The sequence below is a fragment of the Sciurus carolinensis genome, chromosome 11 (assembly GCF_902686445.1).
Source record: "Sciurus carolinensis chromosome 11, mSciCar1.2, whole genome shotgun sequence".
In the NCBI taxonomy this organism is placed as follows: domain Eukaryota; kingdom Metazoa; phylum Chordata; class Mammalia; order Rodentia; family Sciuridae; genus Sciurus; species Sciurus carolinensis.
In genome coordinates, this window is record NC_062223.1 from 122893977 (window position 1) to 122920843 (window position 26867).

At 35.7% G+C, this 26867-nt stretch overlaps 1 protein-coding gene across 1 annotated transcript; it reads right to left on the reverse strand.

Annotated features, from left to right (window-relative positions):
• Positions 1-15713: 15713 nt before the first annotated feature.
• Positions 15714-16658, reverse strand: LOC124958526 (olfactory receptor 150-like). Its single transcript, XM_047516642.1, has one exon. The coding sequence runs from the start codon at positions 16647-16649 to the stop codon at positions 15714-15716; it is 936 nt and encodes a 311-aa protein (XP_047372598.1). The 5' UTR covers positions 16650-16658.
• Positions 16659-26867: the final 10209 nt, after the last annotated feature.

A 26867-nucleotide genomic window follows, 5' to 3' on the forward strand; every position in this document is an offset into this window, starting at 1 on the left:
ACTTGCCTACAATCTCAGGAACTCAGGAAACTGAGGATCCAAGTTTGAGACCAGTTGCAGCACGTTAGCAGGACCCTAAGTAACTTAATGAGAACTTGTCTCAAAAGAAAAAGAATGGACTTGAGATGTACCTCAGCACTAATGAGAGCAAAACAACAACAACAAGTATCCAAACAAACGAAAAACAAAACAAAAAGAACAAGTTAGTGGATGAATGAAGAATTCAAAGTGGATACTGAGTAGATGGCAGATGACGAGGAAGAGGGGGAGAGGTGTGTTTCTGGGGTACCATGTGGTTTTGGGATACTGAAGAGGTAGATTGATCTAATTGTTAAATTTATAGAGAGTATACCAAGAAATATATAGATAGCATACTAAGATACTAAGCTATTTTAATCCAACCATAGGCAACAATTATTGAAAATCTTAAATTGCACTTAGTTTCCACTGTTGAAAGATAGTAATTTAGAAATTAAATTAACTATGACCCTAACTAACCGTATGACTTCTGTCTACATCCTCTCAGCCCTCTCCTGAGGTCACCTTCAAAGAGATCGTGTCCTCAGCCTGAGGACAGTCTCTGGTCCAGGAAGATTTTTCAGACTATCTCTGTGGATCAGGTCAACAGGGCCTGATCATAAAGCTCCCAAGAACATCCACTAACAAATTGGGGCAGTAGTTGATAGAAAATACCCCAGCTGTCCTTGGAATAATGGAGGTGATTTTACACTGTCTTTGCAAGCATTCCCAGGAGTATTGAGCCCAAGTTCTCCATGATGGTAAGGCATAAACACTTACTTAATTGTACTTTCTTATCCCACTTATTCTCTTACCGTGCTTCCTGGAAGTATCTTCCAAATGAACTACTTGTATCCAAAGTTTTGTATTAGTGTTTGCAGTTGGGCAAACCCAAACTAAACAATATTTTCAATTTTCAATTTTCCCTTATGGAATATTGAGAAAAGATTAGTGATGGCATTTTTTGTGTGATATCTATACATATTAAGGGCAAAAGAACTCACAGAAACCCTGTGACTTTTCAAAAGCAATGTGTTAGTTCATTTTGAGACTGATGCTTATATATGAAAGAAAAAGGAAATATAATGAGTGGAAAAATTGATATATTTGTAAATGGGCTACCACACTTTGGAAAGAGAAAATTAATTATAGACATGTAAATATGCAAATATAAAGTATAACATTTACATGAAAGGAGCAAATTCCAGGAGAATTACATAAATATAAAGTTCAAAATTCTGTAAAATGGTGTTTAGGGACAAAACTCAAATAAAAACTCAAAATTCAGGAGAATGATGGCCTCTGGGGAGATGGAAGGGTGTGGGATCCGACCAGGACCTACTGGGACTTCCACTGGCACCACTCTTTCCCATAAAGCAGGGAGAGGGACATGTTTGCTGATCTTATCATAGTTCTTCCTACTTTATCCTGCTTATCTGGTTGGATCCCATGTAACCACAAGAATTCCCATAAGAGGGAGTCAGGATGAATAGAGTAAGGAGATAGGACAATGGAAGGAAGAGGTTGGAGTGTCCTGGAGATGGGAACCCAAGCCAAGCAATCCCCAGAGCCTCTAGAAGCTGACAAAGGCAAGGCAGGGGTCTCTCCATCAGGGCTCCAGAAAGAACCACCTCTGTCAACACAATGACTCTGACCTACTGAGGCTGAGTTTGGACTTCTAACCTACCCAGCTATCTGATAATGAATGTTTGCTGTTTTAAGCCACTAAAGTTGTTATAGATTTCTACAGTAGTAATAGTAAATTGATATGTAAAATAAATAGAAGGGAACACTCAAGTTTTATGTGAAGTGAATACAACTGTGTATCCAACGAACACTGATCCAACAGTAGTATTTAGGATAGTTTAAAATTGGAAAGAGACAGAAATTTAGGACACCATTTAACATCAGTTTCCACATATAAGTCAACTTACACACTGTTTTTCTTTCCATATCTGACTGATTTCTTTTAACGTATCATCTACCAGCTTCATTCATGGTGTTGAAACTTCAAAATCACCTCTTTTAAATTTGAGCACTATTTCATGGGTCTATGTGGATTTGTGTACAGACAGACAGAAGGTGAAGTATATGACAACTTGGAGTTAATAATACTATATGATACCAAAAATTTGAAAAAAAGAGAGTACATTTCAGGTGCTCTTACCTATCCAAAGAAAGAAAGTGAATGAAGAAAGGAATATTCAATTTGATCCATTGTAATCATTTCACTATGTTTATCTGTATTAAAAATCATATCATGAACTTTAAAATTTATTCTGTATATTTTTCCACATTTTTATTGGTGCATTTCAATTATGGAGAATGGAGGGATTCATTGTTATATATTCATACATGCACCTAATATAGCAATATAATTGACCAATATCATTTCTCAGTAATGCCTCTTTCTATTCCCTGCTCTTCCCACAGGTTTATTTCCTCTATTCTACTGATTTCCCTTTGATTTTCATGGGATTACCCCCTCCTTTACTTTCCTTTTTTGATTTTCCTGAGATTCCTCCACCCTTCTTTTTCTTTTACCTCTTTAACTTGCAAAAATGAGAGAAAACATACAACCCTTGACTTTCTGCGACTTATTTCACTTATTGGTCCCACGTTCCATCTATTTTTCTGCAAATGACATAATTTCATTTTTTTTCTGAATGAATGAAACTCCATTATGTCTACATAACACATTTTATTTATCAGTGCATCCATTGATGACATGTAGCCTGGTTCCATAATTTGCTGTTGTTAATTTTGCTGCTATAAATATGTGTATACATGTATCACTATAGTATTCTGACTTTAATTCTCTAGGATAAATCCTGAGGAGTGGTATAGCTGGGTCACATGACATTTCTATGACTATGCTTTTGGGGAATCTCTCTAGTGATTCCCACAGTGCTGTACTAATTTATAATCCTACCAAGAGTAGAAAAATGTTCCCTTACTCCATAACCTCTCCAGCATTCATTATTTCTTGTTCCTGCCCACTACTTGCCTAGGGAGGGCATAGGTAGGTGGTATGGGATGACTGGAAATAAAGAGTCTGAAAATGTAATAACAAGAAAGAAAGCAAAAGAAGCAGGGAAATATTTTTTGAAGCGAGAAGGGCCGTGACAGGTGGAAGAGACCTCATGGGTCTGATCCTGAAACACGCCGAAGGACTTTATGGTGAGGAGGGGTTCTTCAAGATGAATAGGAAGGGAGAAGCTGTGGGGAAGTTGACCTGGGTGGGACTTGTCGCTGCCCGCAGCAACAACCCCGGGAGCCTGAAAATCTGAGGCAGACTGGTAATGAGCTGTATCTTTATTTAGCCTGAAGTTACTTCCTTTCCTTGCAACAGGGAAGGAGAGTCTTACATATAATCGAACAGCCAGTCATCTTAGAATAGCCCGTGCATGAGTGCACGAGCACAGGCACTGTATAAGAAAGAATAGGGAGCATGAGATTTCCAGGAGTACGGAAGGAATCTGACCAATCAGAGTAGAGATTATGTATAAGCACGCCTTACTAAGGCCACACATGCTCCACCTCTTGGCTCTTTGCCAGCCACCACCTTAGACTACTGTCTTCATATGACTATATAGAATATATAATATGTGTCTCACAGGGACTTATAACCCAAGCAGTTACTCTATCTCCTCCAGACAGCTAGCGCCATAGGGCTAGTGAGGCACACTGCTATATCTTTCACCCCAAAGGTAGCAGGCATCTGAACTCAAAGCTATGGACCCTCATATTCTACACCAGGCACAGAACCGGTCTCATTAACAGCAGTGTCTTCAAATTGGCATGTCTCTCTACACCTTTGTACAGAAAGATTCCATATGCGGCAGTAAAGTTGTTCAAAGCTATGGAGTTCAAAGCAATAATTGATATGCTGCTCCCGACAGCTTGTATCCTTGATGATTGCCATTCTGACTGACATGAAATGAAATCTTAGGGTAGCAATGATTTGCATGTTCCTAATTGCTAAGGATGTTGAAGATATTTTTATATATTTGTTGGCTATTGGTATTTCTTTTTGAGAAGTGTTTGCTTAACTTATCTCATTTATTAATTGGTCTTTTTTTGGTTTTAAGTGTTTGAGTTCTTTATGAATTCTAGATATTAATCCTTTATTAGTTGGGTTGCTAGCAAGAATTTTTCTCCCATTCTGTAGGTTCTCTCTTCATATTCTAAATTGTTTCTTATGCTGTGCAGAACGTTTTATTTTTTTTCCCACATTTTTTAAATTGCTGTATTATATTTACACATAATAGCAGTGTTTGTTGTTATGCATTTGTATATGTCCACAATGTAACAATGTAATTTTATATCATATGCTTTAAACATAATAAATATAAAAAGTAATATACATTTGTAAGATATTGAATGTTGAGAGACAGGAAAGAAGCCAAATGAGAACAAACACCTTGAAGGTAAAATTAGCATGAAGAAGAAAGTGTTCTTAAAATTCACTTTCCAGGCATGACAATATATGGTTAGGAAAATTATTTTTTTTTACATTTCCTTAAGGGAATTATGGGATAAAAGAGCACAAAACTCATGCACATGCTGTGAATTAGCTAGATGTGTGGGATTCAAGAGCAATTGACTCATAAATTGCCACATTATGACTGGTCTAAAGATAAAACAAACTTGTTTGATATGGATTTACACAAACACTTGTAATTAGCTATTAGAATTTGAATCTCCTTAATGAAAAAGGCTCTGGTTCTCCATTTTGCTTCGATTAGAACAGATATGAAGGAATTTGCTTCCTTTGATTAGATCTGAAAATAAACGTGGAAAGAAAATGAAAGACATTCAGAGGACAGCAGCACAGTCCTATAGGGAAATAAGGGTGCTCATTGCTCAGAAAGGCAGACTGGAGGAGTCCTCAGATCTGCCCCATTTCATTAGTCAGAATGCACTGTGAACCATGTCACAGCTCCTGGAACCAAACTCCCTTCTTAGTTGTGAGGGTTGATAGCTCATTATGATTGGGACCATGTGCAGGTAGTGTTAAGTCTGCAAGCTTTGGTTTCTTCAAAATGAATGATAGATTATTACTAGATTAATATTATAAACATTACATAGAGTAACGCATTTGAAGTCATAATTAATGTGATAGCTCAGAAAATTTAAATATGATTATTATTGCAATTGTTACATCATATTCACAGTAGTTTGTATGGTTACTTAAAGATAAATCTATGGTACCCCAAAATCAATACATAAATAGATCTAGGGGGAACTATGGACAATCACCAGACTCTAAGATAAAGATGCAGAAGAGATTGTCCTTCACCCTTGCTTAATTTCAGATTTCCCAGCTTGAACCCTAGAAAGGAAGTTTCAGTTCTTTAAACTGTTATGCCACTCAGTGGATAACAACTTGTTACAACAGTCCTAGCAACCAATGCCACATGCAAGATTTGAAAGTTTCTACTTTCACTGACCTTTCCTATGTGTATTAAATATCATGATTTACTCATCAACAGAAATGCTAGGACTGGGGGTGAAGTTCAGTGTTGGTTCATGGGATAGCATTTGCCTAGCTTGCCAAAACCCTGGGTTTGATTCCTAGCATCCTGAAAAAATTCACCAAAAAATAAAAAAAATGAAAAACGCTTGGAATATTTTAATTTGTTGAGTGCCTAAAGGCATCTGGTATACAGTACCATAAAACCATTAGGGATTCTTTTTTTTTAATTAATTTTTATTGTAAACAAATGGGATACATCTTGTTTCTCAGTTTGTACATAAGGTAGAGGCATACCATTTGTGTAATCATACATTTACCTAGGGTAAGAGTTTTTGATTTATTCTGTTATTTTTTTCCTTCCCCACATTATCCCTCCATAGAGTCCCTCCTTCCTCCATTCTTGCCCCCTTCCCACCCCCCATTATGTTTCATCATCCACTTATTAGTGAGGTCATTTGTCCTTTGGTTTTTTGAGATTGGCTTATCTCACTTAGTATGATATTCTCCAACTGCATCCATTTGCCTGCAAATGCCTTAATTTTATTATTCTCTGTGACTGAGTAATATTCCATGGTATATATACCAGAGTTTCTTTATCCATTCATCAGTTGAAGGGCATCTAGGTTGGTTCCACAACCTGGCTATTGTGAATTGAGCAGCCACGATGTGGCTGTATCTCTGTAGTATGCTGATTTTAAGTTCTTTGGTCATTGTCTAAGGAGTGGGATAGCTGGGTCAAATGGTGGTTCCATTCCAAGCTTTCTGAGGAATCTCCACACTGCTTTCCAGAGTGGCTGCACTAATTTGCAACCCCATCAGTAATGTATGAGTGTACCTTTTTCCCCACATCCTCTCCAACCCCTATTGTTGCTTGTATTCTTGATGATTGCCAATCTAATTGGGGTGAGATGGAATCTTAGGGTAGTTTTAATTTGCATTTCTCTTACTACTAAAGATGTTGAACATTTTTTCATATATCTGTTGATTGCCTGGAGATCTTGTTCTGTGAATGTCTGTTCATATCCTTTGCCCATTTGTTGATTGGGTTATTTGTATTCTGCATGTAGAGTTTTTTGAGTTCTTTATATATTCTGGAAATTAGTGCTTTATCTGAAGTATGAGTGGCAAAGATTTTCTCCCACTCTGTAGGCTCTCTCTTTGCATGGCTGATAGTTTCCTTTGTTGAGAGAAAGCTATTTAGTTTGAATCTGTCCCAGTTATTGATTCTTGCTTTTATTTCTTGTGCTATGGGAGTCATGTTAAGGAAGTCTGATCCTAAGCCAACATGTTGAAGATTTGGACCTAGTTTTTCTTCTGTAATCTGCAGTATCTCTGGTCTTATTTCAAGGTCCTTGATCCATTGTGAGTTGACTTTTGTGCAGGGTGAGAGATAGGGGTTTAGTTTCATTCTGTTGCATATGGATTTCCAGTTTTTCTAGCACCATTTGTTGAAGAGGCTGTCTTTTCTTCATTCCATATTTTGGAACCTTTGTCTAATATGAGAAAATTGTATTTATTTGGGTTTGTTTCCATGTCCGCTATTCTGTACCATTGATCTACCTGTCTATTTTGGTGCCAATACCATGCCGTTTTTGGTACTAGTGCTTTGTAGTATAGTTGCAGTTCTGGTATTGCGATACCCCCTGCTTCACTCTTTCTGTTGAGGATTGCTTTAGCTATTCTGGGTTTCTTATTCTTCCAGATGAATTTCATGATTGCTTGCTCTATTTCTGTAAGGTACATCATTGGGATTTAATTGGAATTGCATTCAATCTGTATAGTACTTTTGGTAGTATGGCCATTTTGACAATATTAGTTCTGCCTATCAAAGAACATGGGAGATCTATCCATCTTCTAATGTTTTCTTTACTTTCTTTCTTTTGTGTACTGTAGTTCTCATTGCAGAGGTCTTTCACCTCTTTTGTTAGATTGATTCCCAAGTATTTATATTTTATATTTTTCGAAGGTTGTGTGAATGGGGTAGTTTTCCTAAGTTCTCTCTGAAGATTCGTCACTCATTATACAAAATGGATTTATGAGCATTAGTCTCATATCCTGCTACTTTACTGAATTTACTTATGAGTTCCAAAAGTTTTTGGGTGGAATTTTCTGGTTCCTCTAAATATATAATCATGTCATCAGCAAATAGGAATAGTTTGAGTTCTTCTTTTCCTATTCGTATTCCTTTAATTTCCATCGTCTCTGTAATTGCTCTGGCTAGAGTTTCACTGACAATGTTGAATAGAAGTGGTGCAAGAGGGCATCCCTGCCTTGTTCCAGTTTTTAGGGGGAATGCTTTCAGTTTTTCACCATTTTAGAATGACATTGGCCATGAGCTTAGCATAGATGGCCTTTACAATGTTAAGGAATGTTCCCACTATCCCTATTTTTTCCAGTGTTCTGAGCTTGAAGGGATGCTGTATTTTATCAAATGCTTTTTCTGCATCTATCAAAATAATCATGTGATTCTTGACTTTAAGTCTATTGATATGGTGAATTACATTTATTGATTTCTGGATGTTGAACCAAACTTCCATCCCTGGGATAAAACCCACTTGATCATGGTGCACTAGCTTTTTAATATATTTTTGTATGTGATTTGCTAGGATTTTGTTGAGAATTTTTGGGTCGATGTTCATTAAGGATATTGGTGTGAAATTTTCTTTCCTCGATGTGTCTCTGTCTGGTTTAGGTATCAGGGTGATATTGGCTTCATAGAATGAGTTTGGGAGGGTTCCCTCCTCTTCTATTTCATGGAAAACTTTGAGGACTATTGGAATGAGGTCTTCTTTAAAGGTTTTGTAGATCTCGGCTGAGAAGACATCTGGTCCTGTACTTTTCTTTGTTGGTAGGCTTTTGATGACTTCTTCTACTTCATTGCTTGGAATTGATCTATTTAAGTTGTGTATGTCCTCCTGGTTCATTTAGGTGATTTACATGTCTTTAGAAAACTTTCTCTTTTGTTGGAGTATAGATTTTTAAAATAGCTTCTAATTATGTTTTGTATTTCACTCGTGTCTGTGTGATATTTCCTTGTTCATTTCGAATTTTAGTAATTCGTGTTTTCTCTTTTCTTCTCTTTCTTAGTGTGGCTATGAGTTTATCAATTTTGTTTATTTTTTCAAAGAACCAACTATTCATTTTTACAATTTTTTTGATTCTATCTTTTCTTTCAATTTCTTTGATTTCAGCTCTGATTTTAACTATTTCCTGTCTTCTACTTCTTTTGTGTTACGCTGTTCTTCTTTTTATAGGGCTTTGAGCCGTAGTGTTAGGTCTTTCATTTGTTGATTTTTTTCTTCTTTTATTGAATGCACTCCATGAAAGAAATTTTCCTCTAAGAACTGCTTTCATAGTGTCCCAGAGATTTTGATATGTTGTTTCTTTGTTCTCATTTACCTCTAAGAATGTTTTAATTTCCTTCCTGATATCTTCTGTTATCCTATTCATCATACAATAGTCATATCATTTAAACTCCAGGTGTTGGAGTAGTTTCTGTATTTTACTCTGTCACTTACTTCTAATTTCAATCTATTGTGATCTGATAAAATACAAGGTATAATCTCTATTTTCTTGTAGTTGCTAACATTATCTTTGTGGCATAATATATGAGTTATTTTGGAGAAGGATCCACATGCTGCTGAGAAGAAAGTGCATTCGCTCTTTGTTGGATGGTATATTCTATAAATGTCCATTAAGTCTAAATTATTGATTATGTTTTTGAGATCTATGGTTTCTTTATTCAATTTTTGTTTGGAGGCTCTGTCCAGTGGTGAGAGAGGTGTGTTAAAATCACAGTAGTATTACTGTGTTCTGATCTATTTGATTTCTGGCATTGAGAAGGATTTGTTTGACGTATATGGATGAGCCACTATTTGGGGCATAGATATTTATGATTGTTATGTCTTGCTGATTTATGCTTCCCTTAAGCAGTATGAAATGTCCTTCTTTATCCCTTCGACTAATTTTGGCTTGAATTCCACATTATCTGATATGAGGATGGATACTCCGGCTTTTTTGCTGTGTCCTGTGTGCATGGTATGTTTTTTCCCATCCTTTCACCTTTAGTCTGTGGGTGTTTCTTTCTATGAGATGAGTCTCTTGCAGGCAGCAAATTGTTGGATCTTTCTTTTTAATCCAATCTACCAGTCTATGTCTTTTGATTGATGAGTTCAGGCCATTAACATTCAGGGTTATTATTGAGATATGATTTGTATTCCTGGTCATTTGGCTCTTTTTTTTTTTTTTTTGTCACAACTTGATTTGTCCTTTATTTGGTTGCTCCTTTAGGGTAGTTCCTCCCTTTGCTGATTTACATAGTTGTTTTTCATCTCTTCCTCATGGAATATTATCCTGGAGAATGTTCTTTCATGCCGGCTTTCTTTTTGTAAATTCTTTTAGCTTTTGTTTATCATGGAAAGATTTTATTTCATCGTCAAATCTGAAGGTAAGTTTTGCTGGGAATAAGATTCTTGGTTGGCATCCATTTTCTTTCAGAGCTTGAAATATGTTTCAGGCCCTTCTAGCTTTTAGGGTCTGGATTGAAAAATCTGCTGATATCCGTATTGGTTTCCCCTGAATGTAAATTGATTCTTTTCTCTCGCAGCCTTTAAAATTCTGTATTTATTTTGTATGTTAGGTATTTTCATTATAATGTGCCTTGGTGTGGGTCTATTGTCATTTTGTATATTTAGAGTCCTATTAGCCTCTTGTACTTGATTTTCCATTTCATTCTTCAAATTTGGGAAATTTTCTGATATTATTTCATTGAATAAATTGTTCATTCCTTTGGTTTGTTTCTCTAAGGCTTCCTCAATCCCAATAATTCTCAAATTTGGGCTTTTCATGATATCCCTTAATTCTTGTAGATTCTATTCATGATTTCTTACTGTCTTCTCAGTTTGGTCAACTTTGTTTTCAAGATTAAATATTTTGTCTTAGATATCTGAGGTTCTGTCTTCCAGGTGTTCTATCCTATTGGTTGTGCTTTCTATGGTTTTAAATTTGGTTTATTGTTTCCTTCATTTCAAGAATTTCTGTTTGGTTTTTTTTTTCAATATCTCTAACTCTTTATTGAAATGATCTTTTGCTTCCTGTATTTGCTCTTTTAACTGTCAATTGGTGTGATCATTCAATGCCTGCATTTGCCCTTTCATCTCATCCTTCAATGCCTGTATATGCTCTTTCATCTCCTAATTTGCTTCTCTGATCATTTGGATTACGTACATTCTGAACTCTCTTTCTGACATTTCCTTCTGCCATGCTGTCATTGGATTTTATTGCTATACCATCTAGGTTTATTTGGGACATTTTTCTTCTCTTGTTTTCTCATATTGTTGAGGTATCTATCCCTCTAATAGTGAAACTCTGGGATATTGCAGATTTCCTTTGTTGACTAATATTGTCTTTGTAGATTTCCAATAACTCACCTCTTAGCCTTCAGTAGCCTGAAGTCTTGGAGGAACTTGATAGTGTGGTGCTCCACTAGGAAGCTGGCCTTCTGCAGGTGGTTGCCTTCAGATGGGGTATATTCCCTGGTGGATCTGAGTTGGTCCAGAGTCTCTCAATCCCTCCTCTTCTTGGCTCCTGAGTCTTGTCAAAGGTCTTCTAGCCTCTTGTAGGTATCTCAGGAAGGGAGTTGCTCCTCCAATGATGATGACCACAGTCTCAGGAGCCTCTGGCTAACTCTGTGATGGCTACAACAAACTAGGCAAACTAGGGCATTGTGGTGGGGTGAGTTAGTTCAGTGATGGCATCTGTCTTTGGCCTGGTGGTTTGGTGGGTTGACTAACTGCCGCCCAGCTTCACAAGGCAGGCGGGTTGGGTGCCTGCCTGCTACCTGCACTATGCAAGCAGCCTGACTCGCCTGTCAGCTTGCTCCAGGACTGCGACCAACCAGTGAGGGCACCAAACTAGGTCTCATAAGGGATTCTTAAGGATAAAGAATGAATTCTCTTCCTTGTAGAAACACAAGACAAATGTTGAGGAAAAATGGAAATATGTGTACAAAGGCATTATTTGGTTCTATGTAGAGAGCAAGTTATTTTTTGGAAATGAAAATTATATTTAAAGTTCTCACTGAAAATATTCATAAATTTAATTCTGAGATAATAATTCCAAGTTTTTAATTGAAATGTACTTTGAGGGACTTGAAATTATTGTGCAACATGGAATTTTAATCTTCTCATTTTTAAGTAATTTTTTGCAGAATTGGAGAAAAGGGAAAACTAATATTGAAGTGTGGCATGAGGTGCTGCTGCCATGGGTCGTGGGGCCTCAATTATCCCCGTCCCCCTGGGAGCAGGTACAGTTTCCCAAGATGGGACCCAGAGTGACAGGAAGATGTGGTGTTCTTACACTGTAGTCTCCAGTCCTACTGGGAAGGGCTAACGACAAAGGCAAGAACTGCTTGGTCTGACTTGCATAAATGCAAAGTGGGCACCAGGAGTGTGTAGAAGATTTTAGAGTGAAAGTGAAAAGCTCATGTAGATATGAAACAAAATATCACCAATACTAATCTCAAACTTAGTTTTTAAAGGAATAACAGAATGCACCTCCTGTCTGCTGAAATGGAAGGTAGTCTGAGAGAACATGACAAGTGGAGCCAGGAAAGTTTGGTGTAATTGTCAATAAGTACTTGAGCATGTATTCTCTGCCTATTGAAACTTAGAGTTAATTGTAAAAGGGGCAGGAGAGAGTAAGTATTCAAATGATTCCATAATCACCACAAGAAGAACACGCTGAGAAGAAACAGACATTTTTTTCTGTGGGAAGATAGAAGGACAATATGGAAGAATGAGTTTGGTGCAGTTTTAAAGCTGTATTTGCTGAAGAAGTAACCTTAAGTCTCTATGGCAAAAGAGGTGCATTCTCCTAAGAGACTGGGGTGCACTTTTCACTCATTATCACTGCTCATAGTAAATAAGACAATAGCTTAGGAAATCACTTAACTCAGTCTCAAGTGAAAGAAATAATAGATTGACAGTAGGTTCCTCCTGGGCTCAGAATCATAGATTCAATAACTTATGGAAAATTCTCTTAAGCAAAGAGGATCACCCTTCTTGGTTGCTCAGTTCTATATATGACCCAATTTTAGAGTTCCCAGGAGTAACCATATAGCCCCATATCCTATTAACCTCCCAATGAAGGTGTGGACAAACTATAGTTTGGACAAATGAGTGTCTATGAATAAACATATGCAAACAAAATAGGCAACATTACCTGGAATAAAATCAAAGCCATTTAACTCTCCCAACTTTCAAAGAAAGACATATTAAATGTACCTTCTGTGTATTGCAATGCAGATTGTTATGCTAATAATATAGAGGTCTGTTTCATTGTATTTTTAGAAATGCCCTTATAGTTTATTTTACATATCATATCATGTCCTGAATATCTACATAGCTAAAAAGGCATATGTAGCTATTTGAGATTAATGAGAAATTAAAATGTATGCATGAGATACACATGTTTTTCTTATTAATATAAGAAACAAAAAAAGCATTAATAAGTGGTTATTGAATGGCAAAGAGTGTTCAAATCCTTGGAGGTCTGGCAATGAAATGTGGAGTACTACTGGACAATAAGTAGGCAAGTACAAACTAGAACAGAAGGCAGAGCAGCAGGTAGGATAAAAATACAAACATGGAATGTTCATACATCTGTAACTCAGACTTCAACATTGTGATTAGGTTGTCTCAGTAACAGATAAAATAAGATAGATGACAAATGAGATATTTGATGGTTTGATCAGGTTAAAATTGTGTAAAAAGGAAAGATCATATCTACCATAGAGTTATGATTTTTGTGATTTTTTTTGTATGGCCAGAATAAAGGATGCTGTAATCACTATTACAAAATAGTATTGTATCTTTCTTTCACAATTTTTTATTGTTGCATTATAGTTATACATAATGGTTGAATTTGTTGTTTCATATTCATTCATGCACACAATATAACAATATAATTTGTCCAATATCACTCCCCAAAATATACCCACTCCCTCCCATTTTCCCTCCCTTCAGTTCCTTTCCACTAGTGACTGCCTTTTAATTTTTATTAGAACACCCCTCCTGTCCACCTTTCTTTTCCTTTCTCCTCTCTAGCTTCCATATATGAAAGAAAATGTGTGACTCTTGACCTGAGTTTGACTATTTCACTTAACATGATGGTCTCTAGTTCCATCCATTTTCCCACAAATGACATAATTTTATTTTTCTCTATTGCTATTCAGCTCCATGTGTGCATATATACTATATTTTCTTTATTCATTCTTCCATTGATGGACACCTAGACTGGTTCCATAGTTTGGCTATTGTGAATTGTGCTGCTACAAACACAGGCATGCCTGTATCTCTGTAGTACAATGACTTTCATTATCCAGGATAAATATCGAGGAGTGGTACAGCTATGTCATATGGTTCCAGGCCTAGCCTTTTGAGGAATCTCCATAATGATTTTCATAGTACTAACTTACACTCCTACCAGTAGTGTGAAAGTGTTCTTTTTTCTGCAAATCCTCTTCTTCATTTATTATTATTTGTATTCTTTATAACTGCCATTCTGACTGGTGTGAAATGAATTCTCAGTGCAATTTTGATTTGTGTTTCCCTAGTTGCTACCAATGTTAAACATTTTTTCTTATATTTGTTAGACATTTATATCCTTTTGAAAAGTGTCTGATTAATTCACTATCCCATTTATTAATTGGGTTATTTGACTTTTTGATGTGTTTTCTTTATCTCTTTGTATACCCTAGATATTAATCTCCTGTCAGAAGTGTAACTAGCAAAGATTTTTCTCCTATTCTGTAGATTCTCTTTGGACATTCCTAATTGTTTCTTTTGCTGGACAGAAGCCTTTTAATTGGAGAACATCGCATTTATTAACACTTGGCATTATTTATTGAGCTTTAGGAATCCTATCAAGAAAGTCATAGCCTGTGATTAAAAACTGGTGTGTTGACCCTACAGTGTGTCTTAGGAGTTACATAGTTCTTCTGTTTTAATTTCTAGGTCTTTGATCGATTTTAATCTGATTTTTGTGCAGGGTGAGAAATAAAGGTCTAGTTTCATTCTTCTATATACATATGAATCTTGTAAAACAGGTCCAAGCAATACAAATGAAATACCCACACACACACACACACACACACACACACACACACACACATATATATATATATATATATATATATATATATGTATTACACATTGTCATATACACAAACATGGATCACACACCTATATACCCATGTGGGCTTGACACACACATATGAATATTTCTGTAATAAAATAAAGTAAGGTATGAACATAGAAGTGATTAGCATGTAGAAAATTAAGAATGTAGATTCCTGAAGTTTCCAAAGAGGGGAATGTCCTATTGTCTGTCATTACAAGTTTAGGTTTTAGAGGGTGACACAAAAGTGACATTGCTCTGAGACGTTTGCATCACATAGAAGGCCAGCTGATGAGAAGGCAAACACTGTTTTATACATTTAGATGAAAAAAAAAAGTGGAACTTAATCAGGTTTAAATGCTCACACTGGGTTAAAGATGAGAAGTAGCCCTTTGCTGTGCCTCTGGATGCAGTGCAATAGAGAGGAGCAGGGAACACATAATGTTGTTTGGAGGTGTCCATGCCTGTCTCCATAATGCAAAGTCTTTGATGGCTTTGAAGTTTAAAGACATCAGAAAGAACACAACTGAGACCTGCAATGTAGAAGTGGCACTAAAATAAATTGACACTTCAGAAATGTTAGCCTAGTAGGTGAAATGCATTCTTTAAAAGGACAGTTATGCAATATAATGAGAATACAAAAGGATACAGAACAAATATATATATATATATATATATATATACACACACACACATATATATATATATTCCCAAATAAATATGAATAATTTTTGCCTAAAAGGAGTCATTTCCATACAAATAAAGCAGGATTAACTCCACTCAGTCCTTCGAAGCTTTATAAATGTATTTGGATGTGATGCAGGTTACTCTGCATAGAGGGATAATGGGGCATCTTGGACAGGTGCTGTCCTCCATGTGTCTGATCCATTAAATCCAGTCTTACACTTGCTACCTTTCTTTCAAGAAATCAAGTATGGGCAGTAATCTCATGACTTGTGGATATACATTGCTCTGTCTGCACTATTTCTTATCAAATTTCCAGAAAATGTAAATTTTTACTAAAGTAAAATACTCTTTTTCACAGGACACTTCTTTTTTCAAGGAACTTATTTAGGGCAAGTTTCACATCCTTATTCCTCAAGCTATAGATTACAGGGTTCAGCATGGGCACAATGATGGTGTAAAACACAGAGGACACTTTCCCTTGGTCCATGGAGCTGACTGACGATGGCTGCAGGTACATGAATGCTAGAGAACCAAAGAAGAGAGCAACAGCTGAGATGTGGGAGCTGCAGGTACTGAAGGCTTTGGCTCTGCCCTCAGTGGAGCGAATGCGCAGGATGCTGGCGATGATGAAGATGTAGGAGCTAAGGATGGTCAGGATTGGAACAAGGATATTAAATGCACTGAAGCACAGAACTACTACCTCGTTTACAAAAGTACTGGAACAAGAAAGCTCTAATAGTGGAAAAAGATCACAGAGGTAATGGTTTATTTCATCAACCTTACAGAAAAGCACTCTTAGCATGCAGACTGTGTGAGCTGTGGCACCAATCAAGCCCATACTATATACTCCAGCTAGCAACCAAGCGCAAACTTGATAAGACATGGTTACATTGTAAAGCAAGGGACTACAGATGGCAACATAGCGGTCATATGCCATGGCACCCAACATGTGACACTCTGATATAACAAAAACTAGGAAGAAGTAGAGCTGAGTCATGCATTCAGGGTAGGAGATGGTGTTCTTCTGCATCACAAAGTTCACCAGCATTTTGGGGATAATGACAGTGGATTGGCAGAGGTCGATGAAAGACAGACTGCTGAGGAAATAGTACATGGGGGTGTGCAGGTGAGAGCTGAGCCCAATCAGCAGGATCATGCCCAGGTTCCCTACCACTGTGAACATGTAGACTCCTATGAAGAAGAGGAAGAGGGGCACCTGGAGCTCTGGCTTCTTTGTTAATCCAATGAAGATAAATTCATTCACGGTGGAATGGTTTCCTTGTGTCATTTTCTAATTGGAATTCTATGGAAAAAGGGAAAATTTTGCTATAAATATTTATCATCTCAACCCACACTGAAGTGTGAACCAAAATTCAAGGCTTTTCAGCTAGATGTATCTATTTTTTTTTGTCGAATGCTCAGCTGCGTTTGCAATGAAAGACCTTGAGATTCCCCCCAATTTGGTGATGTCTATAAATATCAGAGTTTTCCTAACGTGTGCTCTATGAAAAAAGTGTGGTTATTAGTACTTAGTCCCTGATAATTCAAAGAACTGGTCTGAGAACTTTGACTACTACAGTAATTCTTCATGCCTTATTTCTAATATTTTCAAGTGCTATGTAGGCAAATGTTTTACTGTATGTTAAAATAAAAGCAGCATCTACAAAAAACCACGGTCAATATCAGAATTAAAAGTGAAAGACTGAAAGATTTTGCCTCCCAAGGTAAGGGACTAGCCAATATGTCCACACCCTGCACTTTTGTTCAACATTATACTAGAAGCTCTCTAAAGTACAATCATGCAAGTATATAAATGTAAAGACATTCAGATTTGAAAGTGGTAAGTAAAACTATTTCTACTTGTAACACATTACCATCTTATCTATTTAAAACCTCAGGAACCATCTATGAAAAGAAACTATTAGATGAATTTAAAAGTTCACCAACATGGCAGAACACAAGGTCAATAGAAATATTTAAATGCATTTCTGTACAATTGCAGTGAACAATCAAAAAGTCATTTAAAATGGCATGAAACAATAAAATTCTAGACAATAAATTAAATAAAGAAAACACATTATTCTTGAATTTATAAAACATTGATGAAAGGAATAAAAGACCTACATAAATGGAAAAACATACCATACTAGTGAATCAACAATATTCTACTTTGTCAAAATAGCAGTACTTCCCAAATTGATCTATAAGTTTAGTGTAATCTCGATGAAAATCTCAGTTTTATTATGGCAGATATTCACATATTGATCCTAAAATCCCTATGGCAATGCAAGGGATATAGAATAATCAAAACAAATTCGAATGAAGATAAGAACACATTGGAGGCATCATATGAGGAATTACTATAATTTAATGATAATAAAGTTAGTGTGGTGTTATCCTAGATAGATAGATCAATGAAGCAGAATTGACAATACAGAAATAAACTCACATCTATGAAGAATTAAATTGTTAGAAGGATTCATGACAATTCAATAGTTAAGTTTTTCTTCAATAAATGACACTTCCCCAATTTAATAGTTACATGTAAAGTAATTAATTTGTAGCTTTTTTCACACAATTCACAAAAATTAATTTGAAATGTGTTACAGAACTAAATGTAAGAGCAACACTATAACAATATTAAGAAAAAGGCCTAAGACTAAGTCCTTTTGACCTTGGATCTAATGATAGTTCTTAGATAAGAATCTAAAAATAGATACTAGCACACACAAAAAAGTAGTAAATTGAACTTCATGAGAATGGAGAAAAAGGAACTCTTGTGCACTCTTTGTGGAAATTAAAGTTAGTACATTCACTGTGAAAATCAGTATGGAGGATACTCAAAGGACTAGGAATGGAACTTCCATATGATCCAGCTATGCTACTCCTTGGTATTTAACCAACTGAATTAAGATCAGCATACTATAGAAATACACGCTTACTCATGTTCACAGGAGCGCATTTCACAATAGACGATTCTTTAAATCAACCTAAGTGTCTATCAACAGATAATTGGATAAATAAATGTGGAATTTATACAGAATGGAGTTTTATTGATCCATAAAGAAGAAAGGAATTAAATCATTTTCAAGAAAATGAATGAACATGGAAAGTACCATGTTAGTGAAATGAGCCAGACTCAGAGAAGTATGACTGTTTTCTCTCAACTTCAGAGCTAGAGTGAAAAAAAGAAAGAAAAGCAGATATCATAAAAACAGATGGGAGACCATAGAGCAGAGGAAGGAAACTAGGGAGAGAAAAGTAGGAAGGGAGGAAGGGTAGATATGGTATCATGGATTAAAATTGATCAAAATACGTACTATTCTTGTATAAATAGGCCACAATGAAACCCATCACCCTGTATAATAATGTCAGACCAGTAAAAAAATCTGAAAGGATGCCATCTAAAAAATGACAAGAAATCACATAGAATGGAAAAACATATTTTCAAGTAATGTATCTGATGGAGAACTTGAAGTTAGTGTATATAAAGATCTATTACAAATCAACAATTGAAAAGACAGCATGATAACAAATAGTTGCAGATTCAAATGAACTTTCTTCTATTTAAGGAATATAAATGACCAATAAGCACTAAAATATGTTTGTCATCATACATTACTAAAGAAATTCAAATCAAAACTACAGTGAGAGAATATATCACATTGATTAAGGAGACTGTAATTAAAAGAATAGACAAATAAAACTGTTGACAATAATGTGAAGATATGTGAAATTTTATCTATTATTGGTGGAATTGTAAATAGGTACAAACTGCTAGGACACAGTTAAGAAGTTCTTCAAAATTTGAAAAAAGAATTATCACATGATCCAAAAATTTCAGTACCAGGTACACACTAATAGGAATGGAAAGCATTCCACAAATATTGTAGCTGACTATTCAGAGGAGCTTTCCTTACAAGAACCTAAGAATACAGGCCACCCAAATGTCCAACCAGTGTTCAATGGACAGGCAAGGTGTAGTATGTCCTTCAGAACAGCATTATTCTGCAATAAAAAGGAATGAAGCACTGAGGGATAGGCCACATGCTAAAGGGACCCACAACACACTACGTGAAAAAAACAAGAAACAGAAGGCCTTGTGCTGTGTTATTCCATTCATAGGAAGTGTTAGAATAGGAAATTTTGTAGAGAATGAAAGTAGTTTAGTGCCTTCCAGAACAAAGATACTGGGATGGGTCTGCTAATGGGTATGTGGCTTTATTTATGTGGGTGGTAAAGGTATTCCACAATAAGAACACATGATGGTTGTACAACTCCATGAATATAGTAAAAGACATTGAACTGTGGAGTTGGAAAAGGTGAATTTTATGGCACCTCAATTATGTTTCAACGCAAGTGTTATAAAAATTAAAACAACCACAAGATAACAGGGGCATCCTACTGAACACACAGAACATTCCATCACAACCAACTAATTTGTCATGTTCCTGCAAGTCCTCCACACCGAGGTTATGCCTGGGAGTTCCTCTTCATTTATGCTGCTTATGTGTATTTCATTTCCTCCAGTGTGGCATTTGTTTCTCTCCAACAAACAAAAACTATTATAATACATGCCTTGAAAATATAACAATTTTCCTTATCATAGGATTTTTATAACAGGTAAATGAGAAAAAGATAGGCTTTTCTATTAAACATTAAGAAGTTACAGACAAACCAGGCCAAGTGGTACACACCTGAAATCCCAGCAGCTAAGGAGACTGAGGCAGGAAGATTACAAGTTCACAGCAATGTTAGTAATGTAGGAAAGCCCTAAGAAACTGAGACTCTGTCTCAAAATAAAAAATAGAAATGGCTGTGAATAGGGCTCAAGTTAAGCACCCCTGGGTTCAATCACCCCCTACCAAAGAAGGAGAAAGAAGAAAGAGAAAGGAGAAGGTGAAGGAGAAAGATAAAAAGTTATAGACATGAGGCAGGCACATGCTTCAATTCAAACATCTTTTTCCATGTCTTTGATCAGAGATAAAAATCAACCAGAAAAAAAGTGAAAAAAAAAATGAATATAACTAAGGAGGATTGAAATCACAGTATAGTTAAAGAAAATTGCCTAGTGGGAAATTTTATGATTTTAATGATTCAAGATGATGGTGTTGGGCGGTAAACATGAACTAATATGAAAACCAATTTTACAAGGATAAGCCAAACATTTGCTGTGGGCATTTGGCACGAGAACACAAATACTACAGAATTCCTGATCTTCAAAATGTCACCATCTTGAAGGGGACAGGGAGACTGACTAGTGACTGCTGAACATGACATGTGGGTCCTGTAGGAACTTGGTCATTATGGTGCTAGCCAAGAATGGGGTCAATGGAGACTTTTTAAGGGAAGCTGAGTGTTGAAATGTAAGTAGAAATGAGCAAGTTCTGCACAACGTTCAAAGTGGAGAAAGATTGGCCTGAAAATTCCTCATGTTCAAGTGCCCTGAATTCAGAGAAAAACTCCTATAAATACTAGTAATTTCATTATAATGAAGAGTATCCAAATTGAGGGAAGTGATAGACACCCAAGAAAAATTGCATCCGGTGAATGGTGCTTATTTCTTAGAGGCTATATTTTCTGGTAGTGGTTTATAACTCACAATTATTCAGGAAAATTGAAGATTTAGATTGTAATAATTTATGCCTAGTATCTACATGACAGTAACAACAAATAGGATTTGTTTTGTGCTGCCTCAAAGGGCAGAATTATGGCCATAAAGATATGTTTTATCTTTACCTCTCTAGCCATTAAACATACCTGCAAACTGTGTGGGTTGAAGTATGAAAAAGATAATTGTCTACCTTCAGATGTGTTGTAGAACAGATGAATCATCTTTTTCAGATGTAGGAGAGCACTGTTATATGTAGGAAGGCTCAACTTCAAAAAAGTCCTCCAAACTTCTGTGATTAAAGGTTGTAGAATAATTGGAATTCAGGTGCTCAGTCTTACTTGACTTGGAAACATGAATCCAGGTTATATATTAGCATTAGACCAAAGGCTCTGAGGGAACTAGCTCTTGATGCTTTTCGTGGTGGCAATTCAACACAGAGACTCCTGGGTTCTCTTTTCCTTAGGGGATTTGCATGCAGACATCAATATCTGAGGAGTTCACTTATATATTATAAATCAAACACCACAATTCCTCCTTGTGGCTTCCTCAAAAATGCAAATGATGAGTTCTAGAGTTACCTAGAGTTCTGATTCATAACAGGTGTCTTAAAAGTACATGGGTGGAAGCTCCCTCAGGATTTCCTTTCACCAGGGATGAGATGTTGGGATGTAAGCACAGTTACAGTTTGCTTTTTTCAACTTTCATATGAAACATTCATTAATTCTCTTGTGTACAATAGTCTCTCTGGGCTGAAAAAGTATCAGTCATTAGGTAAAGACCAGAAATTAAACCTCATAGATATAGTTCTACCTGGTCTTCATGACAATAACTTCCTATCTGAAAATAATATCTGAAATATTTAAAGCCATGATTTCAATTCTTTTTGCTTACTGAATCAATAGTTCATTATTTATAATTATTAGTGAATGCTTCTTTTTATAGTCTCTGTAGTTTTCCAGGCACTTTATGGCATCACCTCCATGAAGGGGTTGGGGGTAAAAGGTGTTGACCTAAGGAATTTAGGAAATGAGTAGAGATTGCCAGATTAAAGGCAAAATGTTCTGCTCAGTAGATAAAAGGTATTTCTCATAAAGGTAAAGGTTGATAATTCTGAAATCACTATATATAAATACAAGGAAACAAAAACAATTGTTCAGTGAATAATGACAAGCAGGTTTCATGAAGTGGAAGTTTACAGATTGTTGATTTCTAGCGAAGAATATGGTACTACCTGAGAGTAGGAAATGTCAGCATGAACTGATGTTTAGATCAGTGCAGACGTATATAAACTGTGGAGATACGGTTGACAGTGTTCATGAATACAGGTTTACATATACACATTCATCTGAGGGAATCAGAAGCAGCAAATCCCAGTTCACCATGAGCACACCCAGCTTCTATAGGTGTGTTGAGATTCTACTACTCTTCTTCAATAAAGGTAGGCAGAATTCCTTGGAGAGATGGCTAATGCTAAGTATGGACATGGGAGATACAAAATATTTGGGGCATTTTGTAGTGATAGGAAGCTGAATGTATTAAAATAAAATGGTGGCGATATGGCAAATTGGCACAAGAATCAAATAAAATGGCAAATGTTAGAACAAGTTAAGCAAAAATGTCAGTACACTAGTTATGGTTCTCAGAACATTCATCAACTTAACTGGATTAATTTTGCCTGAAAAGCAGAGAGTGTTTCTTAAATTTTTTTTTATTCCTGACCCTTTTATAAACTCTACATGATTTTCATCTTCAGCTCCACAATGTCTGCGACCTAACAGCCAATGCAAGAGATTATGAACCATCACATTTGGGTTCAAATTCTGACCACGTGATTATTGATGTATAAGAGTGTGCAAGTTATGCCAATTGAGGATCATCAAAGTTCTTTATCTATAAAATTAAAAGATAATACATCTCATGGTTGTTTCTTTGACTTTCAAATGAAGCACTGTGAGTACAAGCCTTTTTGTAGAAAAGCAAATCTCTGTGCAGTGTGAGAAACTGCCAGTGTTTTATTTTTATTACTACTAATAAAAACTTTTGTGGTGCCTTGAAGAGACATAGTCAATTGGTAATTTTAATAACAGTATTTTTAAGTATAGATCATATAGAAAATTCAGGCCTTTAAAGTGTAAAATTAAATAATTTTTGTATATTTTCAGAAAATTATGATAATGATATAACACAATTTTAGAAACCTTTTATCACTTAAAAATACTTCCTCATGTCCATTTACAGTTTTTTCTGTTTCTATCCCTACCTTTAAGAATTCAACAATATGCTTTTGTCTTTATGAAATTTCTTTTCAGGATAGTTCATAGAAATGGATAAAAAGTGACCTTTTGTATCTGATTTCTTTCTATTAGCATAACTTTTTCAAGATCCACCCATTTTGTCACATCTGTCAGTTCTTCATTCTCTTTTAGGAGGGAATGATATTCCATGCATGGATATACTGCATTTGTTTATTGCTTATTAGATTGTGGACATATAAGTATAGTCCATCATTGGATATTAATAACATTGTAATAAACTTTGAGTGTAAATATTTTTGCATACAAAATAGAACATGTCTTTGATTCTCTTGGGTATATACTCAGGGTTAAGATGGTGAATCTACATTTTCGACATTTCAACATTGGTATATATACAAAATATACCATTTCTACTCTGGTATATATTCATGATGGTGTATTACTCAGTCATAAAGAAGAATGAATTATGGCATGTGGGAAATGGACAAAAATGGAGATTATCATGCTAATGAAATATGCCAGACTCAGAAAATCAAAGTTTGAATGTTTTCTCTGATATGTGGAAGCTAATCCAAAATAAGAAGAAGAGAGAGAGGGAGAGAGAAAGAGTAGGGAGGAATTCCATCAAATTGGAAGGAAGATTTTTGAACTAGATGAAACGTATTAAAGGAAGTGTGACAGAAGGGATGTGATAAAGGAAAAACAGTAGAATGAGTCTCACCTGACTTTCCTGTGTACATACATATGTGGCTATGCCACAGTGAATCTCACCATCATGTGCATCCACAAGACATCAAACTACAACAATAACAGCAACAACAGTAAACCAAACTGAAAGCAGATAGCAGAAAGATCAATGGATAGAGGGAAAGGTAAGAAGTGAAGGGAGGAGGGGCAGGAATAGGCTAGTACTGGGGATTGAATTAGAGCAAATTACATTCCATGCTTTCATAATTATGTCAGAATGAATCCTAATGTGATGTATAATAAAAAAGAACCAATAAAAGAGGAACCTAGATATTCTTGTATGTTATGTTACCTAAAACATAAAGTTAGATATAAACCCTTACTTTTAACCTTTCGATAGTAATAAAACAAAAAAAGGAACTAATATAAAGAACAAGCACAGAACCAATCAAATTCTAGTAAGAAGCACTAAACTGTCTAACAGATTATAATGATTTTTTGAAACCAATTAGTTGATACTGAGTTTAACAATAAAATGTTTATATTTGAGAGTATGTTGTTTACTGGTGAAATTGATTCTATAGTTCAAGGTATACATGACCGTCATTTAAACCATCCTTCTTATGCTTGATATAATCTCACCTTAAAAAGAATGACTTTTTAATGTAAAAATGTATCATTTCTACAGGATAATAATTAAATTTTAAAGGGAATGCATTTACATTTTTGGGAAAGTCATCAACCCATGAATGGCAGTTACATTAGTCATCTCTGATGTTACTCTAAATACAAAGTTTCTGTTTAAAATTCAAGAATCGAAAATAAGATATAATTAGGGTGTGTTTATTCTTTTTTTTGTTGTTGTAGGCATGACCTAGATATTTCTCTTCATTTCTGCTCACTGTTGGCTTCCAAGTGGTCAGGCATAGCTCTGAACATAATGAAACTGGGGAAGACCAAGGACTGCTACGTGAAGATATCACTTACAAGGAGATATTCAACTCAGCAGTATTAACAGTTACACTTTCAGCTATGCTCAGGCTCCTGAACTGACCACTGTGGAGAAAATGAAGATGGAACGAGAAGCAGAAGCTATATGGAAGTGCACACCTTATTTGAAAGCACACAGATCAGTGGGAAGTTTAAATACTGGGTCCAGAGAACCAGGTCCATGCCAGCCTGGCCCCAGCCCTCAGTCTAGCACTTGTGCTGCAGTTGACCATCTGTAGGTCAACTGTGGGGGCACCTCTGCCACAAGCATGAATTATACCCCACCTGGAGGTCACCATTCCTAGAGGGGTAGCACCCTTCTTGGGTCACTGCATTATCAAGTTCCTCCCAGGAATCAGGCTATTGAAGACTAGGAGTTTTGAACAGTACTATATAGTTTTATAGTAGATTATTTTTATTAGTAGTAATATTACAATTATTACTATTATACCTACTATTACTCCTACTTTATTTTCTCAATATTTTTCTCATCCTCTGTATTTTCCTCTTATGTATCTGCATACTTGGAGACGGTTTCTTCCTTTTCACATGCTAACAACCAATTTCTTTTAAATCCACTTTCACTACTCCTATGACATAGTACCACTATAGATTCACTTCTTATCTCATTAACATAATATCCTACACCCATCCCTATCCTCTTTGTCCACCATTAGAAATTGTGGTTCCTATTGCACCCCTATTGGCTAAAGTGTAGATAACAATTGAACTCATAATCTCTATTTATTAGGACAACATGGTTAATATCTTAAAGGGACTATGTGAGTTAAGGATGCATATTGTTTGTATGGTGTGCTGCTAATACTGATCTCTCACTTCAACACGAGGTATTGTAAACCTGCAGGAACAGTATAAGTCAAAGGGGGGAAACTGTAGTACCTCATATTTGCACTCCCAGAGGGGAAGATACATGAACAATATGAGAAAACAAGGAAAGAAAGTATCCCAAACAAACCTGGATTTTACATCAGTAAAAACCAATGACAACATAGCAAAAGATATATCTGAAAGGAAGTTCACAATATACATAAATAAAATGATCAGAGAAGCAAACGATAAGATAAAAGAGCAAATGCCGGCATTGAACGATCATACCAATCAACAATTAAAAGAGCAAATGCAGGAAGCAAAAGATCATTTCAATAAAGAGATAGAGATTCTGGGGGAAAAAATGCAGAAATCCTTGAAGTGAAGGAAACAAAAAACTAAATTAAAAACTCCATAGAAAAGATAACCAATAGATTAGATCACTTGAAAGACAGAACTTAGGACATTGAAGACAAAACATTTAATCCTAAAAACAAAGATGACCAAACATAGAAGATGGTAAGGAATCATGAACAGAATCTCCAAGAATTATGGGACATATGAAAAGACCAAATTTAAGAATTATTGGGATTGAAGAAGGCACAGAGAAACATAGGAAAGGAATGAACAACCTGTTCAATGATATAATATCAGAAAATTTCTGAAAAATACAATGGAAAATCAAATACAAGAGACTTACAGGACACCAAGTGTACAAAATCACAACAGATCCACAATAAGGCACATTATGATGAAAATACCTAACATATAAAAGCAAGATAAAATTTTAAAGGCTGCAAGAGAAAAAAATCTGATTACATTCAAGGGAAACTGATATGGTTATTGGCACATTTCTCAACCCAGACCCTAAAAGCTAGAAGTGCCTGGAACGACATATTTCAAGCTCTGAAAGAAAGTAGATGCCAACCAAGAATCTTATATACAGCAAATCTAATCTTCAGATTTGATGACAAAATAAAATCCTTCCACGATAAACAAAAGCTAAAATAATTTACAAATAGAAAGCTGGCACTACAGAACATTATTAGGAAAATATTCCATGAGGAGGAAATTAAAACAATGATGTAAGTCAGCATAGGGAGGAACTACCCTAAATGAATAGGCAAATAAA

Excerpts from the sequence above, each read along its gene's own strand:
- LOC124958526 (XM_047516642.1), bottom strand. The coding sequence starts at position 16,649 with ATGACACAAGGAAACCATTCCACCGTGAATGAATTTATCTTCATTGGA.